The 22,730-nt window shown below is 43.7% G+C and overlaps 1 protein-coding gene across 1 annotated transcript in view; it reads right to left on the bottom strand.

The window, feature by feature from the left end:
• Positions 1–5,804: 5,804 nt before the first annotated feature.
• The window catches only part of gpc4 (glypican 4), a 32,842-nt gene continuing 15,916 nt past the window's right edge, over positions 5,805–22,730 (bottom strand). The window contains exons 2-9 of the mRNA XM_026187258.2: positions 17,035–17,193; positions 12,272–12,669; positions 11,776–11,941; positions 10,828–10,958; positions 9,428–9,574; positions 9,216–9,340; positions 8,945–9,117; positions 5,805–8,858 (exon numbers count right to left, since the gene is read on the bottom strand). Of these exons, the coding sequence (XP_026043043.2) occupies positions 8,611–8,858; positions 8,945–9,117; positions 9,216–9,340; positions 9,428–9,574; positions 10,828–10,958; positions 11,776–11,941; positions 12,272–12,669; positions 17,035–17,193 (1,547 nt within the window). The 3' untranslated portion in view covers positions 5,805–8,610. The remainder of the gene's footprint in view (positions 8,859–8,944; positions 9,118–9,215; positions 9,341–9,427; positions 9,575–10,827; positions 10,959–11,775; positions 11,942–12,271; positions 12,670–17,034; positions 17,194–22,730) is intronic.

A 22,730-nucleotide genomic window follows, 5' to 3' on the forward strand; every position in this document is an offset into this window, starting at 1 on the left:
AAATAAACGAAGCTTTAAAAACAGTGAGGGATACTAGGAGCTGTTTCATTACACTTAAGCAGAGTTGGAAATACTTCGTTACTGTAACGAAATACAAATACTCCGTTACTGTACTTACGTACAATTATCAGGTATCAGTACTTTACTTGAGTCGGTTTTTTTTCTGACAACTTTTTAATCATACTCCCTATATTTTTAAAATAGGCTCGTAACTCTTGTTACATACAGAGTAGTTAGACATATTCAGACACACAGAACCAATGCATAATGCATGGTATAGCACAGAACCATGTACATAATACACACACACACACACACACACACACACACACACACACACACACACACACACACAATTGTCATTTGTTACTTGATGGTTGTTGTGGCTAACCTAACTACCCCTGCATAATTCAAATAAATGTAACTACTGATTGGGAGTTTGATCCTTGGCTGCTTTAGCCTATATCCCCAAAGTGTTCTTGGCCAAGATACTGAATCTAAGTTATTTCCAGCGTGATTATCAGAGTGTGAATGTTAGATAGAAAGCAATTAAGATGTATAAAAGGTGCTTGTGAAATACGTAAATTTACTAATCGAAATATTTTTCTCTTTGAAAAACTAAAAGTTCATGCCAAATTTTAGCCATACTTTCAGATCTCTGGCACTGCAATGGGAACCCAAATGGCCCCCAGTTTTGCCTGTCTTTTTGTTGGTCATCTGGAAGAACAAATTCTATATAATCACCAAAATAACCCTTATTTACCATTCATTGTATCTTGGAAACGTTATATAGATGACGTATTTCTACTCTGGAAAGGACCAGTCTCTATATTACTAGAGTTTGTAGAATTCCTTAATGGACACTTTGCAGGCTTACGTTTCACCCTCAATTACAGTACTGAAGAAATTAACTTTCTGGACATGAAAGTAACAAAAAAAGACAAATCTCTGTCCACATCTCTGTATTCTAAACCCACTGATCGGAATACATTATTACATGCTGCAAGTTTCCATCCGAACCACCTCAAAAAGAGCCTCCCTGTAAGCCAGTTGATTAGACTCAAGCGTATCTGTGAGACTCATGATGAATATAATGAGAGTAAAGAAGAGATGTTGAACAAATTCAAAGAAAGAAAGTATAAAGAGAACTGTTGAAGTTCTGCAGAAGAGAAGGTGAGTTCAGTAAGTAGGGATGTCTATTTAACAACCAAGAAATCTCCAAAACATAAACCCAACCTTATCTTCTGCACAACCTTTACGCCAAAAACCAGAACAATTAAAGAAATAATTCTAAAACATTGGCATATCCTTCAGAATGACCCAAACTTATTAGGTACCTTCAAAGAACCACCAATGATAACCTACAGGAGAGGAAGGAATATCAAAGATAGGCTTGTTAGAGCTTACCAGGACCCTATTACTCCAGATAAAATCCTGATAACCCATAACCTACATGGCAATTTCAAGTGTGGGGCATGCATTAATTGTCAATACACCAAAAATGTTAAATCATTCAAAGACCCTATAGGTGACAAAACCATTGCCATAAAGGGCTTTATCACATGCAGAACTAAAAATGTAATCTACATGATACAGTGCCCATGCAATAAAATATATATAGGAGAAACATCCCGCCCTCTTAAAGATCGAATTAACGAACACAGAAGCTCGATCAAGAGGAATGATTTAACCAGCCCTGTTGCAAGACACTTCAATAATAAACATCCAAATTCACCATTATTTTTCCTAGGCATTGAAGCCATTAAACTAAACCACTAAAAAGGTGGCAATATAAATTTTATCCGGAAAAAAAGAGAAGCATTTTGGATATTCCGTTTTAAGCGTCTGTACCCCAGAGGTATGAATGAGGATTTTTCATGAGTTTTTATGAACTACACCTTTTTTTTATTTATTATTTTTTATTTTTTTATTATTTTAACCAAAGGAGTAGTGTTCCAGACATCTCACTTTAAGTCCACATTTTAAGTCTAGATTTTACATTTTAGAGACATAAATAAGGATCTTTTAACAAATGTGTTCCCATGTTATGATGTAATCTTGTTTTCTAAATTCATATAGCGTAGTGGCAGCGGGAGGAATAAATGTCCATCAGGGAGGGGAGAGGGCAGCCGATGATCTTTTGTGCTGTCTTGACCACACTCTGAAGCCTCACTCTATCTGCTTTGGTGCAGCTGCCGTACCATACCATGATGCAGTAGGTTAGCAGGCTCTCAATGGACGAGCGGTAGAAGGTCAGCAGCAGGTTGGAGTTCAGCTTGTACTTCCTGAGGACTCTCAGGAAGTGCAGCCGCTGTTGGGCCTTCTTGATGACCGCTGAGATGTTTCCTGTCCAGGAGATGTCAGCAGAGATGAGGACACCAAGGAACCGGAAAGTGTGGACCCTCTCCACACACTCCCCGTTGATGTAGAGGGGGGCCAAGTCGGTGCTGTGTCTCCTGAAGTCAACAATGAGCTCTTTGGTTTTCTTAGTGTTCAGTGCCAGGTTGTTTTCTGAACACCATGCTGCCAGCTTCAGGACTTCCTCTCTGTACTCTGCCTCGTCTCCCTTCGAGATGAGTCCGACTACCGTGGTGTCATCAGCAAACTTGATGATGAGAGTGTTGTTGTGGGTCGAACTGCAGTCGTGGGTGTAGAGAGAATACAGGAGGGGGCTCAGCACACAGCCCTGTGGGGAGCCGGTGCTCAGTGTGCGAGTGGAGGAGAGATGAGGGCAGAGTCTTACAGTCTGGGGCCGGTTTGTGAGGAAATCCTTTATCCAGGCACATGTGAGAGGAGGGAGGCCAAGAGTGACCAGTTTGGTGATGAGGATGTCCGGGATGATTGTATTAAAGGCTGAGCTGTAGTCCACAAAGAGCATTTGGACGTAGCTTTGCCGTGCTCTAGGTGACTCAGCACAGCGTGGAGGGCTGTGGCGATGGCGTCTTCTGTGGATCTGTTTGCACGGTATGCAAACTGGTGGGGGTCGAATTCTGGGGGGAGGTAATCCTTGATGTGCTGAAGGACTAGTCTCTCAAAGCATTTCATGATTACCAGTGTGAGGGCCACAGGGCGGTAATCATTCAGGCTGGAGATGGGAGACTTCTTCGGCACTGGGATGATTGTGGCTGATCTTAGACAGGATGGGATGGCTGCCTGATCCAGTGAGAGGTTGAAGAGTCTGGTGAAGATGATGGTGTGCGCATGCTCTTAGTACCTTGCCAGGTACTCCATCTGGACCGGCCGCCTTCCTGGGGTTCACTGCTAGGAGCACACGTCTGACATCGTGCTCTGTTACAGTGAGTGGAGCGGTGCAGGAACCAGGTGAGGATGAGGATGGGAGCAGGGCTGAAGCAGATGAGTGTTGCTGTTGTGGTGTTTCAAAGCGGGCGAAGAAGCTGTTTATTTCCTCTGCCAGCTGCCCACTCGGGTTTTCTGTTTTCGCAGTACTGCCTCTGTGGTTGATGATGTCTTGCATTCCCTGCCACACCTCTCGTGTGTTGTTGCTGGACAGGTGGGACTCGATGTTCCTTTTGTGGTCTGACTTGGCTTTTTTAATCCCCCTTTTCAGGTCAGCTCGAGCAGCCCTGTACAGAGCTCTGTCACCTGACCTGAAGGCAGCATCACGGGCTTTGAGGAGTGAGCGGACCTCGCTGGTCATCCAGGGTTTTTGATTTGGGAAAACCCGAATGCTTTTGTCCACTGTCACATTTGCAGTACAGAACTTGATGTAGTCCAGTACTGATCCTGTGAATGTTTCTAGGTCCTGGTGTTCAAATATGTCCCAGTCTGTCTCTGTGAAGCAGTCCTGTAGTTTGGAGAGAGCATTTTCCGGCCAGGTTGTAACAGTCTTTGTGGTGGGCCTGGCACTGCGCCTGAGGGGGGTGTAGGCTGGGGAGAGCAGGAGGGAGAGATGGTCGGACTGACCGAGGTGGGGGAGGGGTATGGCTCTATATGCATGCTTGATGTTGGAGTAAACATGATCTAGAGTGTTTTCTCCTCTGGTGGGACATTTGACATGCTGATAGAACTTTGGGAGTACAGTCTTTATGTTGGCCTTATTAAAGTCACCTGCAATTATGTGAACACCGTCCGGGTGGGCCCGCTGCTGTTCGTTAATGGTGTTCAGCAGGATAGAGAGCGCCATGTTTACGTTGGCATCGGGTGGAATGTACACAGCCGTGATGATCACTAGTGTTAGCTCTCTCGGTAGAAAAATAATGGAATACAGGAATAAAAAAGCCCTGTGACACACTGTCAACCTGTCCAGGTCATGATCATGGTCATGATAATCCGATCGTGGATGTTAAAAGACTTCTTAATAAATGTTGTGAGGTTGACAATTTTGAGTTAACATTAAACACTTTCTTTCCAAATGCATTGAAAAACCTTCTAGCTGTTGGTTTGCAAAGTTTGTGTGAGTGGCACGGTAGTGTAGTGGTTGGCACTGTTGTCTCACAGCAAATAGGTCCTGGGTTTGAGTCCAGCAATCCTTTTTTATGTGGTGTTTACATGCTTTCTCTGTGTCTGCCAGTATCCTATTCAAAGATCTGCATGGGGTTACGTTAATTTTACATTGGCCATAGGTGATAATAGATTGGTTTTCTCACCTTGTGGTAGGATCCAGCCCCTCCGCTACCCTGAATTATGCTTAAACGCCTTCAAAATGACTAAAAGCCCCAACTTACATCTTATACAATGCAAAATTCTTCGTAGAACACACTGTACAGGACAAAGGTTGTTCCAAATGGGCTTTACACACTCAAACATATGTACCTACTGCAAAGACAATTCTGCTGTTTAGAGGTTCTGGCAGAGGATATGTGAAGACTTATACACATGGTTTAGTTGCTGTATCCAAGGCTCACCTAAGCTGTGCATCTTAGGTGGCATAAGTGAACTAGATATGGAAGCAGATACATCACATATACTCCTTACTTCCTTATGCATCACTAAGAAAACACAGTTTCTGTATTAATCAAATCAATATAGAATTTTACTTCTAGATCACATTAGTCTGGAGAGAATGTCTGCCTCCAAAAAACCAACTGGGTGAATTTCTTTCTCTCTGGTCCCCACTGATCAATTCCATTATTCAGTGAGGGTGGTTGACTGTAGACTGTAGCCCTGTTTCCTTGTATGCCTTATAGGCAGATGAGGGTGGTCTCTGGGACTATGGGTCTCTGGGACTTATATATAAGGGGCTCAGGATATTCTCTAAATAAAGGACGGCAATTTATATTTTCTCTATAATATTTACTTTGATTCATAATTTATAAAAATCACAGTAAATTGTAAACAGGTTCTTGATAGAATCCCTCAATTCATCCACTGCCTGAAAAATAACTTCCAAGTCAGCTTCCTCCTGATTGGCCGTCTCCCATAACATGGTTTGAACAGCTGGAGGTGGACCTTCTGTCGTGCCCTTAAAAACAATTCAAATTGGGGTCAAACACACATTTATTAGAAAGGACAATTAAACACAAGTGCTCTAGTTCATAGCTTGTTGCCTCATTTCTCAATGATGATAGTATCCTATAATCCTCTGCCCAGTGTGTGCACGCATCATGCATTGTAACCAGTAGAAAGCTACTTTTGGCTGCTTCCTTGTTGCATGGGGTCACCACAGCTGTGCATGATCGACTTGGCAGTTATCAAGCCGGGTGGCCTTCCAGACATAAATCAAAGGGGATTTGGATCTGCAGCAATCTCCGACCAAGCGACTGTAAACCAAGACACTATGCATGCATTTATGTAAACACTGACCACAAAAACTTAAAATCCAAGAAGCAAGCAGTCACACCACATTTAAATATTGGCAGTCTTTATTTCAACAAGACTAAAAATGTTGTTTAATATACATTTTCTCTTACACTTTAACATCTATCTCATCTTGTTTTTCCATAACATTTAGGAGATACTCTGACAAGTAGAAATCTGGTGTACTTGTAGGGCCTCTTTTAGAGACATCTAAAACCGCTGCTTTTTATTTACACTCCCCCCCACCACTCTTTTCAGTCACTCACTCCATCCTCAGAGAGAGTCCTTTCTGTTCTTGTGGGCCAAAGGCATACATGGAAAGGTTTCAACAACAGTCCAACTTTAAAAGACACAAGACTGAACTCGCTCTGTGGACCGAATGGACGTCTTCCAGCAGCTGGACCAACTCCTGCCAGCTGGAAACGTTGCTGCCCTGGCCTGCAAGCACAGACATTTTTGTCACCGTCGTCAGCCTAAAACATTTCTTCCGTCTCTCCAAAAGTCGGGCTTCTTCACACTCCTCACACATGACACGAACACGTGCACGAGCCCTTGTGGAAATGTTGGTGGAACACAAGGGAGAAAAAACAGTAACCTAGAATTAAACTGGTCACCTGCAGAAGTAATGCCAAATCGAGCTGCTCAAGCACAGCTTTTTGATTTTAAATTAAGGCTTCAGTATTTCATACGGGTTGCATAGATGTTTCATCAAATCCTTCAAGGTCAGATCTTGATACGACGTCTTCGTCTGATGATTGCGGATGATAACTGATAACCTGAAGATGTCCCGTAAGCTCAAGATCAACCTGTTAATGTCAAAGCCAGACAACATGCAAAGGAATAAACTCCCATCTAATCACTTCATCCGTGCAGACTCGCATTAAAGCTGCAAATCTTTTCGCTATACTTTTACAAAAATGTATATTTCTGTCCACCTTAATCTGCACACTGAAACATTGTAGATGTTGCATTTTTGATAATGTGTAAGTTCTAAATGCATGTTTGAAATACATGGAATACATTAGTGCAGCAATGCTGCACGAGTCGGCATCGTTGTAGAGATGAGATGTTCAGGTAATGCAACTTAACAGACCCGATTATCAAATGAAAAGCTCCAAGAAAAAAACAAACAAAACAAAAAACAAAAAAAACGTACATTGTGCTTGTCAGCTGGTAACAATATACTCAAACACCTCAGGGAATCTGAGCAGATAGATCATAAATCATCAACAACAGCCACTTTCTTTTCTTTTCCCAAAAACAAACAAAACAAAAAAAAACGTAAGAAGATGCTAGTAATGTACCAAACATAAAAAAATAATCAGGCACCTTTCATTGCATTAATTTTGGTAGTAATTGTGAAAACACTTAACTTTGAGTTGAAATGATGAGAACCGTTCAGAATGAGTCCATTTATACTGACACAGGCCATTTAACGAGGTACAGCGTGTACTGTGGGACGGGGCCAGAAAAACAAAACAAAGGCCCCAAAACCTGTGCACACTGACCAGGGCGCACCCCTTATCTGTGCACACTGACCTCTTCCACCACCTACAACTACCAGTAAAATCCACTGTAGTACCTAATATATATCTTCATACCAAAAAAAAAAAAAGCTAAAAATCTCAACACTTCCTCAACATAAAACCCTGTATTAAAATAATCTTTTCTAGATTTCCATTTGGTTAAAACACTGACTTTTGTTCCTCTTGTCTTGTTTAATTAAAATGCTCCCAAAACGTGCATGTTGCCCTCTTTTCTTTCCAAACGTTAAGACTGTATAGAGTCAGATCTTCTGTGCCGAACTGAGCTTACAGTACCAAAAAAAAAAAAAAGAAAAGAAAAGAAAAGAAAAAAAGAGGGCATTTGGGACATGTCAGCTTTGCCTTCTAGGGGGTTTAATGGCAGGGGACATATCCAACTCTATCAGACACTCAACCTTATGGTCTAGATCACATTGACTCAGTAAGCACGAGGTATAACCTTACTATTGAATTGCTTAAGCTGAAAGAAGTTCAGTGAAATAATAATGAAGAAATTTAAAGTTAAGATGCGAAATGCTCGCAGCAAACGTACATTATGCGTGTTAGGGGCTTGCAGAGCACCCCGCAGACTCTTCCACAGAACGACGCCATCTTCAGGTCAAACATGAGCACCTGTGCTGTAAACTCTCACTGCATTTTTGAGACGAGCTGCCTCCAAAGCAAACCGAGCAAAACAAGTCTCAAAATGCTTCAGAATTTCTGGCCTTTGTAAAAGTATAAATGCACACAGGCACAAATATTCACAGTATGCACTTTTATAATGTGCAAAAAAATAAAAAAAAGCTTTGAATTAGTAATAAGACAGCGTCACGTGGGTTCTGTTTCTATTAGTCGTGTTTTGTGACCGATAGAAAGACCAGCCTCAGAAATTTAAAGATGTGTCCCAACACAGGCACTCAGAGTTTGACCCAATATCTTTCTTAATGCTTAGATGTCAGATTTCAGTCATTGAAGAAGGCACAAAGTTAATCATGAGATTAAACTGCCAAAGTAAGTGTGAAATGCTGCAAGCACAACCAAAAAGTAGCTCGGAGAGAGCTGTCGGAGGGCAGGTTTATCTGGGCGACAAAGGTGGATCTCTTGGGAAGAAAAATCATACTGCTGTACACTGATGTCTTTAACAACATACGAACAAATAGTTAATAGTGAGGTTATTGTAATGTTAAGAAGTTTCTTCCCCTCCCACCCCAACAGTGGACAGTCCAATGTCCTGAAGGCAGTCTTTTTGTTTTTTAAAGTCTCTCTGACAGTTTTCCCCTTCGTGCTGTTGCTCCTGGTCGTTCTCTTCCCTCTCCCTGTCCAGCCAGTTTTATCTCAAGCGGGAAGCTAACAGGGCCAAGGCGAGCCCGCAGAGCGCCAGCGCCATGCTTCCCCGTGAGGTGACCCCAGCTGAGTTATTGCTTTGCACTGGATTAACCCGTGGTGATCCAGCCACTTCACTTCCACCCGCTGCTTTTCCACCCCGTTCTTTATCAGACGTTGGTGGAACAGAGAAGTACATGTCGCAGTTCGGACCGTCGCAACCGCTGCCGCTCTCATCTCCGCTGCCGTCATCATCTAGGGGGCAAAAAAAGACAAGCAGGTGAGACGTGCAGCTAGGAAACCGAGTCGCAAAAGCTGTGAAGCTCATTAACCGCTCTCACCGCTCTCTGCAGTAATGTCGACGCCGCTGTGTGCAGCTTTGAGCCGGCTCGTCATTTCCTTCAAAACTGCTATCTGACTGCGGATGACGATGTCTGGTTTTGTTATGTCCACGTCCACGTCCGGGTTTGATATCTGATTGGCCAGCCCGCTGCCAATGACATCTGATTCGTACCTGGTGGAATCAAGTCTGGCATTAGACTTTAAATTCAATAATTTACAAGCAACGCAGTAAAATTTAGATTCTCTCTTTGTGAAGTCTGCGCCTCTCACCTGCTTTTCGCTGTACCATTCCAGCACTCATCACCAGCTGCAATCCCCTCGCTTACACACACAGTCTCTGGCAACGTGGACCAGAACTTTTTGGCATGCTTCAATTTCTTTTTTACTTCAATTGTCTGTTTAGAACACACAAAAAGAAAAAGATCAAAAACAATTACTCAGAGTAAATGTGATATTCACTTCTTTGCCTTCTTAGTCCTCACCAGTCGATCTAAACTGGTTCCAGCAGCAGTGGTGGGTCTTGCTTCAGGACTGTAAGGGCGGAAGCGGCTGGTGAAGGTGGACTCTTTAACAGAACGTTTGGAACGAAAGCCGGCGCTTATTTTGGGCGTTCCACATCCTTGGAAAACCTGTCAGAGGAGGAACAAGAACAGAAATGTTTTACAGATGAAGACAAAATGATTAGCCGCCCTGTGAAATGTTACGTTTTGGTCAAAAATGTCCTGAGTGCTTTTTTAACAATAGAAGGGATTTTCAACACAGCATTTCTAAACAAACTAGTTTCTTCAGAAAGCATAAATTATTTCTATTTGCCCACAATATAAGAATTATTTCAGACAAAAACAAACAAAATCATCAAGAAATGTAAAGACAGACACACAACGCAGAACACGCCTGGCAGCAGTGGGAAGCAAAAGACTAGAAAGAAAAATGGTGAGAGAACAACTGCCAAGACACCCGTGAATGACTTAGTCAAGTTTGAAATTGTAGTCTGAAGGAGACAATCACTATAGACCTGCACAGGAATGAGCTGCGAGGTTAGAGACCAGGAAAAACTTCTGCAGAAGAAACGCCTTCAAGCCAGACTGAGGTGTGCTAAGAACGACCTGGAGACAAATAATCCAGACTAGAAGAGCGTCCTTCGGTCAGAGGAGATAAAACTACAGCTCTTTAGCTGCAGACACTTTGCTGATGTTTGGAGAAAGTAGTGAGAGTTCTACAACTCAGAGGACAGCGTCCCCACAGAGGAACACAGTGGTGGGAGGATCATGATGGGTTGATGCTTCAGTGTGTCTGGAACTGGGAATCTCATCAAGGTGGAAGGAATCATGAAGAAAGAAGTTTATGTGAATATTTTAAAAGAAAACCTCGAGCAGTCAGAAACCAACCTGGGTCTGAGTCGTCTCTTTATCTTCAAACACAACAACCTAAAACATGTCGCTCCTGGTGAAGACCTACCCCCAGAAGACCAAAGTGAACGTTACTGACCGGCCAGTGCAAAGCCCTGAATTGAATCCCACTGAAAATGGGAGGAGCTTCAGACATTCTCCAAAGAAGAATGAGCAAACAAAAGTTTGTTCAGGAGACGCGTTTGAGACTGGCTGAAAACTACCATAAACGACTGCAAGCTGTTATCCAGCAAAAAGAGTAAACGACTATTAGCATCCAGGAGGTAATTATTTTGACCCTGGTAGTTTTTGTGAAATCATTTTGTTTCTATATGCAAAGTAAAAATAATCTAAGCATTCAAAATAAAACAAAGATGTTCGGACAAGCTGTGCTAAAAAAAGTCCTTCCTCTGCACTTGGAAGGGAGGGCTAATAATTCCATCCTCATCTCTTTTTATTTTGTTTAATTTGAAAGGCGCTGAAATGAGACTCACCTTCTGCGACACCTGCATGCTGTTCTCCTGCATGTTCATAATGGCGTCTGAAATCTTCACATCAATGGGATCCATGACAGACTCGAAATTAAAGGGACCTTCGAGCCTCTCGGCGAGACTATGCATGGCATCTGAAAACCAAAACATAACAAGTTGAAATCAACACAGGGGAAAGCAATTACACGCTCCTACCACTAGGGAGAAGCACTCGCATTAGGGTGAGACATTTTTAACCAGTGAGATGAGCCATTAGTGTAGGGCAGGATCAAGCTGCAGCACAGCAAGGGGGCAACAGAAACCAGATGCCTCTGCAGACCGCAGCGGTGCCAGCAGCCAGAGATCGACACATGTAACGGTGATATAGTCAGAAACCATGTTTCTGGTCACAAGATCCATCATGCAGGATAAATATAAAGCACACAGTGAAGAACTGTGGATGTGTGCACCACCCCTGAGTGTAATGTAACTGATCTGGGTCTGTTTGTACACAGCACAAGACTGCATTCATTCCAAGGGTCACCGCATGTACAGCCCCTCCCTCCCCCTTTTCTTAAACAACCTACTAAAGAATGAGGGACATGTTTGTACATGGTTTTCAACAATAAAACCGTTCCTATGTTAAATGTTTTTCTTCCAAAGCTGAACTGCAGTTTACCTCCTTTATTTACCCCGGGTCTATCATGTCACAAATCCCATTGCCACTCTGGTTTCATGCTCACAAGGAGAATAAGGGGTGCACGCTTAGATAAGAAAGTCGATGAAACTAATGATCTTTGAAGAAATATGAGTAAGCGGCAATGAACCCAGGAGCAGGAGGCTGCATAAATATACTCTGTTGCCAAATTAAACACTTTCAGCTATTATGGTTATAAGGCGGTGTAATCACGGGCAGGTTTCTGTTAAACAGTGGCTGCTAAAGGTGCCCTTGTTCGCATGTCGTCTGCTTACCGAGGAAGTTGTTCCACTCCGTGTCCAAGTCTGCCTGGTTAGCCAAACAGCCACGCATCACATTCAGACAGTAATTCTGGCAGGGTTTCAGGGCTACTTGGCCCGAGCAGTAGGGACAGTACAACATCTTCATGGCCGCTCGCACACAGCTGGGAGAGGCGCTGACCTGGAGTAGGCAGAGGGCAGTTAGTGGGCCGTTTTCATTACATCATAGCCGAAGCACTCACTCGACACCACCAGAGACACATTCTCATACTCTGAAAAAGCATGACCATTAATTGCATAAGCCAGATCCACAAAGCAGTTTAATCTAATCGCCTATGAATCACTCAGTACAGTGGAAAAACAAGTCATACCAGAACAGTCAGAGTGGTTTATGTTACCAGACAGAGAGAAAGAGAACTACAGATCAGAGATGTACAGGACTACAAGGAAAACAAGTCTCGTTCTCGGCTGTTAGTTTTTCTCTTTGTTGAAACTGTGCTCCGTCACTTACCGTAGAAACTTTATTGGCCACCTCAGGCATGAGCGCCAGGCCACGCACAAAGGTGCGTGCGGCGATAAAGGACCTCGTTAACTGGATGCGGAGCTTGCGGGGCACGTCGCCGAACGGCTGCAGCTCCTCCGTATGTCGGCTGACGCAGTCCATGTAGGTGTCGCTGAACTCGTATTGCACGTTGACCAGCTGGAACATCCTCTCCAAAAGGTCGGCCCAGAATTCCGACAGCATGGAGTCCAAGTTGACGGCAGCGCTGCCGGACACGTAGTACTGGGTCAGGGACTGGAAGAAGTTCTTGAAAAGTGCCGAGTTCTGCACATACATCATCCCGTATGTTTTCACAAACATGCTGTCCAGCGAGATCTCTGCGTTTTTCAAAAGCTCGCGGAAAAACTCTGTGGAGATGTGAAAGAAAGGCCGGGTTAGTCTACAGCCTGCGGGTGACAAAGAGCAAGAACAAACAGTGTCAGATTGTTTATATTTAAGTGTCTACAGGGAAGAGTTCAAGATGTCACGAAGAGAACATCTAAAGGAGCTCAGGGCTAAAGTTATGACTATCTGCCCAGTTGGACTTTTCCTGTTTTTTGTGACATTTTGAACTTACTGTTGTGTTCCTCTCTCAACATTTTAAAGGACTTTAGAGGCCCAAGTTTTCTTTCAGTACATTAAAAATTTTGCTGCCACCATTTGAAATCAGACTGACGTTACTCCCATTCACCTGTGCCCCACGCTTAGAACGAGCTTAAGCATAAAATCTTTAATGAAAGGCAAAAGGAATGTGTTAGGGGACAGTTGGAGACGAGGGGGTGAGCGCGGAGCATCAGCAGAGATGTCTCTCCACATCAGTGTGCTTCAGACTGACCACCATCAATGCCATTTTTCTGTTGTCACATTCCATTCGCCTTCCTTTCTGCCAGCTTCTCTTGGACTGTCCTTCAGAGACATTTTCAATAGGATTACGGAATAATGCGACCCCACAACCACCAGCAGCAGCAGCCCCTCCCAGCTACCGTATATGGACCTGTATGCACCCCCCTCCCACTACTATCCTACCAGCCCTGCATCTGCCTCCCTCCCCTGCTTTCACTTCATCAGTTCCTTCAGAGAGCTCTCTTCACTAGAGATGAGGAACAATGACCTACTTCATCCTGAGGAATGTCCATCACCCCCCTACCACCCCCCAAATAATCCAAGCCCCTTCTCCCAGACCCCACACCACCCTCCTTGCCCAATTTTCTTAATCTGAATAAAATGAGAATTCCACAGAGCCTCTGAAACATGTTTCACCTTCAGTCTCACACACACTCGCCCTTTTTATCCATTATCTGTGCCCCCCACCCCCCTCTCACAGACCTTCTGTCCCGTTGCAGTTTCTCGGGGTGCCCACTGCGTGGCTTTGAAATGTAAAGTTCCCATGCTCTCGCAGGGGGAGTCACTAAATGCTCTCTGCTACCAGTACACACACAAACACACTCTCGCACATTCACACTCACACAGAGGACCCGAGTAGTGCTGTCACTTCCACTTCAGACTGACACACTAAAAAGAAAAAATGAGATAGAGGAGGGGTAAGGGTGGCTTGGGGCGGGTTAAGTTGAGGGCTTTTTTTAAGAACTTCAAATCCCTACTGTGTCGCCAAGGATACCGGAAACACTGCAGCCCCTCCATTTACCTCCTCGCCATCACAAGTGCACGCGCACACACAGACACACACACAGAGCCAGGGGAGAGGGCACCAAGTTCCACGCTCCATTGACAGAGATTAAAACAAAATGGTCCACCCCCACCCCTGGAATGTCATAGTAGCCACACTGACATGAAAGTCAGTGAAAGGAGACTGAGGAGGTGAAGAAGAGGAGGAGGAGGAGGAGGTGGGAGAGGCATGAAGCACGAGGACAACCCTAAACTTCTCCGTTTCCTTTCTACAGTTAATTAGAGGAGTAATTCCTATATGCTAAACAGATAAGCTCCATTATGCGTCTGGACAAACCCACGGGTTTTTAAGAAGGGTGTGTGAGGGGTGGTGGCACAGTGGGGGCAGGGGTGGCGGGGATACGGAGGCTCTCTGGCCCAGGCTGAGGGGCCCAAGTATGAGCAGCATTACTCAGGCATCTTGCATTGTCATTAAAAACAATTTATGACACGCAGTCGTCTGCCAACAGGCCGAGGAGCTGAACGCTCCCTCTGGATTTCCCCATTAAAAATGTACCTGTCACTCAGCCAATGGTCTGAGAGAATCTGGGTGAAAGGTTACACATGAGAGTGTCAGCTGTAGGGAAATGTAAGGAAAAGGACGACTCCTGCTCGACTATCTGTCTTTCCCTTCCTGCACGCTCCCCCCCAGCTTGTCACTATTCCAACGTGCTGCAGAGAAAGCGCTAAATTACGAACAACGATCCTGGGCCCAATCCATCACAGGAACAGAGGAACTGACCGATCTCCTCCCACTTCCTCTTCCAAAAACTCCCCCCACTAGTGTCCCTATAAACTATGCTCCTCCCAATCCCAGCCCAGGCGGTAATTGCATCCTATTTGTGCCAATTAGTCGCCGAGCTTCTCCCTTTTCTTATGGTATGGGATTCTGTCCCTCCTGCTGCTGAGCTCGGTGCTCAGATGGATGTCGCTTGTATGTGTCTGGAGGCAATGGGGCCATAATCCAAGCGCTTAATTCCCAGACATGGAGTTGCTCTGCTGGACAGGGTCACTGCAGCAGGACAGGCTGAGGTCAGAATAAACACGCAGCGACGAGACACACAGAGAAAGAGAGAACTATTTCTGGCTCTGGTCTTAATTGGCCATGACTCTTCGCTCCAGGCGCATGATGAGAGCCTGCCCAATCACATACACTACTTCCTGAGTTTATTAGTGCGCGAGCGAACGCCTTCATGTGCAGCTGCGTTTGTGCACATGTGCGCACTCCTTGTGATGTCACAGCCGCTGCTGTCATTTCTCTGCAACAGTAAGCAGACCAATGAGCACTTCCTGTTCCCATTTCACTGGCTGTAAGCGCTTCCTTCGGTGGCGTCTTGATGTGACAAAAGGAAATAATAGGCCGGCAGCCTGAGCCCGTCACCACATTTGATGTGAGAGAGAGAGAGGGCCTGGCGATTTAGGTAGAAGAGAGCACAGCAGGGCTTTGTAAAGAGATCCCACATCTAACTGTTGAGAGACTGCAGCAACCTGCCTACAGTGATGATGAGGAGGGAGCACGCAGGGAAGAGGTTCATGGTCATCCGTAGAGCTGTGCCCTTCTGATAAACTGGACGTTCTTTTTGGGCGCTGCCAAGCTTTAGAATTTTTGCGCAAGCCAGTTGTTATGACTCCGTTAGAAAAACACTCCGTGCTGAATAATAGCGGAAAAATTCCTAAACAAAACAATATTTATGCAATAGTTGATCGGTGGTGCTCTGGATGGATAAACTTGACATAAGGAGCCGAAGCCACAATTGTTCAGAAAGATTATTTTTACGAAATTGTGGTTCTGGTATCAGTCCCTCTAAAATCAAACACCGTGAACACTATTTTAATCTCAACGTTCCACTCTAAAGTTGAACCCTGTTACGGAAACAACATCTTCATTTGCTCGCACGCATCTCGGGTGTTGTTTTTAAACCTGGTTTGTGGTCGTTACTTAAACGTGACACTGACATTTCTGAAGCTGACCATTTGTTACAGGCTGTTTTTGTATATTATGGACGAGATGATTAAACGAGAAAATAATAATTTATAGATTTCTCAGTAATGAGAACAGCCCTTAATATTGCCACTAAGCACCAGATGAGTTGTGCAAGACAAACAGGGTGGAGGACATGCATGCGTGAGAACTGAGCGCAGTGAATCACAAGCAGCACTTGGACACAGTGAAGAGAGATGGAACGAGAAAGAGCGGCAAAGAGAGGGGTTTTTGGGAGAGTGAGGCATAAGAAGGGGACAAAGGGCAGTAAGAAAGGAGAAAAAGATGGGCGGGACAGCTCGAGCAGCCACTGCATTCCAACACGTCACATTCCTCTTCACATCTGGCTGCAATACACATGCTCCCTGTTACTCACCATCCCTCGCTGCCTTTCACAGACACATAAGATCTGACCCACATGTGTGCACACCAATGCAGAGCTATGCACATAACCTCCTTTAACAAGCAAGATTCCAATGCACCGGGAAACTAAAAATATTTTTTCTTCCCATGTTTTTCCACTCAGCCTGTTTGGGAATCCTCATCCTCCCCTCTATCCTATCATCGCAGGGCTGCAGTGGTGGCATGGTTTGGTGGTTGAAGGTATTCAGAGCTGCCCTGCTTCCTCTGTGAGTCAGCACTGTTGCATGTTCCCATGCGCTCTGGCCCTCAGCAGGGGAAACCTGATCCCAATATTTACAGGCATACACACATGTGCTCACACACAGAGGAACAGGAAGTATAGAGACGACTAAATCTGAAGATGTGTGTGGTCCGTCTGGAAGCACGCGTGTCTCTCTGGAGAAAGGGAAGCCTGTATTTCTTTTATTTTATTTTTTTACATTTCCTTCAGGGGGACGATGAGACAGGGAGCAGAGACATTGGGAGACAGGTGGACAGGCCAGAAGACACAGACTGGCTGTCTCTGCTATGAGCAGTGCGCTGGCAGGTGGGAGTGTCCATCAAAAGGGTAAAAAATAAAAATAAATAAAAGTGTAGCACAAATGCTGTGATGAGGAAACCAAAGCCAGTCTTACAACATAACCTGAAAAGCTGCATGTGTTTGTGAGCCAGTGTGTTTGCTTACTGTCAAAGTGGTCATGCCTCTGTTTGAAGGTGGATTGTAGGCTGGTGCTAAGCTTGGAGACGGGAGCTTTGATCTCCGTGTGGCTCTGCTGGCTTAGCTTCTCCTCCATCTCCACAGTGCAGCAGGAGTAGCCCTGCGGACACACTTTCAGGGGGACTCCTGGAACAGACGAGGGAGAACGTGCGTTAAATTTCCACGTCATCTGAGAAACATGCAAGTCAACACAAATTAACTCGAGGAACAAAATTTAAGATTCGATTATGATGCTGTTAATGTCACTGTAGCAGCAAGTAATGCAGATCAGTCATTGATTTCTTCCCTGGGATTCAGACCTTATGCTGAGAAATAACAGGTTCACCTCTCACCAAATCAAACGCACCCTGGCTGTTAAAGCCCCCTTAAATGCACTTAATTGCAGCTCAGAGGAGCCTTTAGCTGGCCGCTTTATAGAGCCCCGCTCTTATCCTGACACTCCCCTGTCTTGATGGATAGTTCAGTGCCAAAGCTTTCTCTGAGTGCTGTCCCTCCTAAACAGTGTTTAAGAGGAAACGATTAACTTTTCGCCCACACTGCAGGTAAGTGCGCTGACGTCAACCACAAGCACATGAATGGAGATAAACATATGTGCAAGCATGCTGGGCTGAGGAGTCTGAAAATGCTCTCCAAGTAATGTAAATTAGAAGGTTTTGGACTCCTTATTTCGGTGTAGGGCTGCCACAAACGATTATTTTGATAGTCGACTAGTCATCGATTATTTTTGCGATTAGTCAACTAATCAGATCATGCATCCATTGAACGTAAAACGTACAGCTTATTGCACCAGCACACATCTGCTCTTATATAACTATCATTAGCTTACAGCTTGAAGTGTTTAAGGTATGTGCTAACTAAAAATAAAGACAAGATGATAGTTTATTAAATTTTAATGAAATCTGCAGGTTGTTTCAGTGAAGTTTAATAAACTCATCTGTCTGCTCCTTGCTATCTAAAATATAACAGGACACTAGAGCCGGGCGATAGAACGATAATGATATGTATCGCGATATAACTTTTTCTCGATAGAAAAATTCAACTATCGCGATAGACCTCGCCGCTCTTGTCCTCTTAAAAAAAAAGAAAAAAAAAAGAACAGCCAATCCAAATTAAGTAGCGCAGAGCCACACAGCCGCAGCGTCACGTCACGTGATTTGTTACGTACAGCACAAGTGCCAAGCCGCACATGTGTATTTGTTTGGGAAGCAGCCAGCCACCGTACCGCCCGGGTAATGGAGGAAATGAGTGTGCCGACTAGAAAAATCAACCGAGTGTGACCGAAGGTTACCGAAGAGAAAACAGATGATGGTTCCAATGCCGGAGAGATTGTCAAACGGAAGAGCCATAGAAGTTCCGTAGTGTGAAGGTATTTCGGCTATTTCAAGTCTGACAAAAAAACAGAGTAGCGTGCACTGTAAATTGTGCCGAAAGCAAGTCTGGAAATACAATAAACTGGTGCATGCGCTACGTCCACATGTACCCGGGCATTCTTGAAAACGCAGATTTTTCTATGCGTTTGCACCTTTCGTCCACACGTAAACGGCGTTTTTGGTCACTGAAAACGAAGATTTTCAAAAACTCCGGCCAGGGTGGATATTTTTGAAAACTTCGTTTTTGCATTTACGTGTGGACTAGAAAAACGGAGAAAACGCAGCGTCAGAGGTGTGCGCATTTTTTGACGTCACACTGTGCGCCACGTTATTGTTTCGGTGAAATGAATTCCTACAATACTGTTACTGTTAATTCTACTCTCTGCAGTGTTTAAATGCTTACATATACACACACAGTTACTGTCCCTCCACACATACGACTCGGTTCTGCTTCTATGCCCCAGCTTTGTTTACTTTTTCCCACCGAGGCTTCTAGACTTCTGATTGGCCAACATTTCGGCACGGTTAGGAATCTAGCGCCACCTGCTGCTTTGGCATGTTCATAGCAGCGTTTTCCTTCATTTCGGCCTTTATGTGTGGACGGGATTATTTTTTTTAAAACGAAAACGGAAAATCTCAGTTTTCAAAAATACCCGTGTACGTGTGGACGTAGCCTCAGTCTCTGACTGGAAGCGCTAATTCATCATTCGGCTTTTGTCAGACTAAAGTAACTGTTAAAACTGTTTGAAAAGCTAAGCTATACAACAAGGAGAGATTGAGAATTTCCTTTTAGTTCTCAGTTTATTTGATATTGATAAAAGTTAGTCAGTTTTGTCTGTTTTTCTGTAAAACAAACTAAGATTTATTTTTAGAATTAATATTTTGTTTCTAAGTGGAATTGACAATTTAGTCTGTTTCGTTTGTTCTATTTTGAAACTTAAACGCTTTAGCGGCTGCCTTTTGTGTAGTTTGCAATATTTGCCTTTATTTATCTGAAAAAGTCTCATGTTCCTTAAGTACATCTACCCTGTTGAACTTATTATGGGAAATAAATATTTAAATCAAAACAAGCTGCTGATTATTTCACATTTTACTTGTGAGCAACGGCACATTTAAATCTTACAAATATAGTTATTTGGCTTATATCGTGATAGATATCGTTATCGCCTGAAATGGGAAAAAAACATATCGTGATATGAAAAAATCTTATATCGCCCAGCTCTACAGGACACCGGAGTAAATTCTCAAGCATCTCACACTTCTGATAATCAGCTGTCTGCTTGACGTTTATTCAGCTGTGTAAAAACTATAACTTCAATCTAATCCAAACTAATTTACTCAGGAACAAATAAAATACTACAAAAAGCCAAACAATAACATTTGTAAGTTATCTAAGTGACTTATATTACATGTTTAACCTGAGTAGCGAAAGATGGCGGTGGGTTTGAAAACGATTTGCCGGGAGTCCGGCGTTCTCACGGGCTCTAGTGAGCCTTGCCCCCAGCTAGCTATCGAGCTAGTGGGTAACAGACGTCTCCGAAAACGTCGGAGCGATTTTGAAAATATGTGGTGTCTTGATAAACTGAGCAGATATTTGAAGTTTACACAGCTACATTCTCGCCTGAAAATATGTTAAACGTTTATTTTGTGACCCAGAAAGAATAATAAGAGTAATATTAAAACTAACTAGCTGCCGCCATTGTTGACAACTGCGCTGGGCCGTGCTATGAATTCTGGGACACAGCTTCTTCTTCGGGGTTTAATGGCAGCTGGCATCCTTGTACATGCAGTGCTGCCATCTTCTGTTTCAGTCCGTTATTACACTCTTAAATCCTACTACTTATTCCTGCGTCTTTTGGGATCTTACAAAGCTTCAAACGACGCATCGACTATTAAATCAGTCATCGACGATTTTAATAGTTGATGTAATCGTGACTAGTCGACCAATCGTGGCAGCCCTATTTTGGTGTGAACTGAAAGTGTATATATGCATAAGATTTCCATCAAGAGTAACCCATATGGAAAAGAAATAGTAAAAACTTATATGTGATTACTCATGAAAGTGGCCACTTTCTCATTACTTTCATACATTGTTTTAGTAAGTATCCAAAACATACAAGTTTCATTATATAATTTTTCAAGGGATCTTATTTCTGTTTTCACTCTTATATGCTTTTCATACAAGTTTCACACAAGACAGATACAAACTTTATAAGATTTATATATATCTTTTCCATATGGGAAGTGCCAAGTGATGCCTTCTTCAAGGCTCGTTATACTAGACAAGTGGTGTTCTTCTCCCCTAGAATCTCAGCACGAACAGCTGGGGTACAAAACTGACAGACATGGCTCTGAAAGATTGACTCGATTAAAAACAAAAACAAAACAGCAGCCTGTTCATCTCTGTTAAAACCCAAATACTGTGTCTGACAAAATGCGAACTGCCATAAGTCAGTTTACCATCCAATTAAAAGGAGGGTCAATGGAGGACGTATGCAAGCCGCAGCTGCAATAATGTTTTGTTTTAAATGTAGCTGTTGGAAACTGGGAGAACACAGGGATCCTTTCACTGGATCCCAGCACCAGCAGCCAGTTTAGTTTTCCCCACCAGCTTGTGCTGAACACGTTCCTGCTACTTGCAGGACTAGCATGTCATTCATGGACTGACGCTTTGGGATTATCAGCCACTCATTCAAAAAAATAAATACATAAAAATCCTGGATTAGTGTTTTCAGATTTCACCAAGTTCCCACATTACTGACACACTATTAATACTTTATACCCTCACAGTTATTCAAAAAGGTTATTATTGGTTTAAACATTTTATGACAAGTTGAGACTTTTCAACATAAAAAAAACAACAAACAAACAAAAAACCCAAAACCCTGTACTTCCTTTAAGTGACACTAAAAGAACCGTATGTAAACCACATCTGGCCATTCCATTCACTAACATGTCCTGAATAACCCTGGCAAAGCTACCATAAGCTCATCTTTTGTTCCCGTCACTTTCAGCGCTGATAATCAGTTATTATTCACTTCCTTGTGTTACTCGTTTCTGTTACACTCAGGGAAGCTGCTCTGCTGCAGCTGAGGTTCTGCCTGTTGAAACTGGTTTGATTACATTAAAATCAAAGCATATGACTGGGATTTTTCCCCCGCCTTGTGTTATCTTCAAATGTTTAATGCGTTGCTATGACAACCCTGACAATGTGGATGTGTTTCTCTGTGACATCTTGAGGCTGCTTTCATTACTGCTGTAAATGTAATAGAAGACGCCCATTGAATTCTATTAGCAAACAGGGCCCGACTTTTGGTGATTTTTCTTGGCAGCACAGCATAAAAAGATTGCAAACACACACACACACACACACACACACACACACACACACACACACACACACACACACACACACACACACACACACACACACACACACACACACACCAAGATTTTCTTCAGCACAGTGAATCAAACATATCATAGTTCCTAGCTTGTTTGAATAAGCACCTAGAACTTAAAAATAATGAAACTTAAGGGTCAGACGTGACTCTCAGCAGTGCAATGGTCTAAACGGGGCACCAGAGGGAGGGATGCACCCTGGCGCCATAAACTGGACGCCTCTGTCTGGGATCGAGTCCAAATAAGCCTCAAGTCACCCCTTCTCCTCAAACTCATCCCCCTTGTTCCTTTAAACATATGCACCTACCTCTCACACATACCCAGGCACAGTTGGCACCCCATACCTAAACATATTCACACATCACATCACCGCTCAACACATGGCTCTTTGTATGAGGAGCCTGATTGGAGGTACGCAGACACACACAAACACACACACACAGGCTGAACTTTTAGGTGAAACAACCATCCAGTCTCTCCTCGAGCAGGGCCCCCTGCTTGCCCACAGCGCAGGCGTACAATCAAAAGGGCTATATCCATGTGGAAAATAGACGTAGTTACCAAAGTACACAAATAAAAGTGAGATGGTCAATATTTCACAGGAATGTCTGTACAAATGTCACATTGTTAGCTCAAAGGATTAGGTCTCTGAAAACTGAAGAATCTTAGCTAATGCATACTTTGTGAAAACATTTTGGCAGCCAATTGCTCAAACCGCTGGGAGAGAAACGGCACCCGCTGGAACAAAAAGAGCGCGCAGCGAAAACGAACAGTTAGAGCTTATAAAAATCAACATCCCACTGACATGTTTCTGCCTCACCATTGCAGGGAAAAAAGGAAAAAGCTTTGTCAGTTGATGCATCAGTCATTTCTCCACCAGCACTAGCATGA

This window comes from Astatotilapia calliptera, chromosome 2, assembly GCF_964374335.1.
Source record: "Astatotilapia calliptera chromosome 2, fAstCal68.1, whole genome shotgun sequence".
In the NCBI taxonomy this organism is placed as follows: Eukaryota; Metazoa; Chordata; class Actinopteri; order Cichliformes; family Cichlidae; genus Astatotilapia; species Astatotilapia calliptera.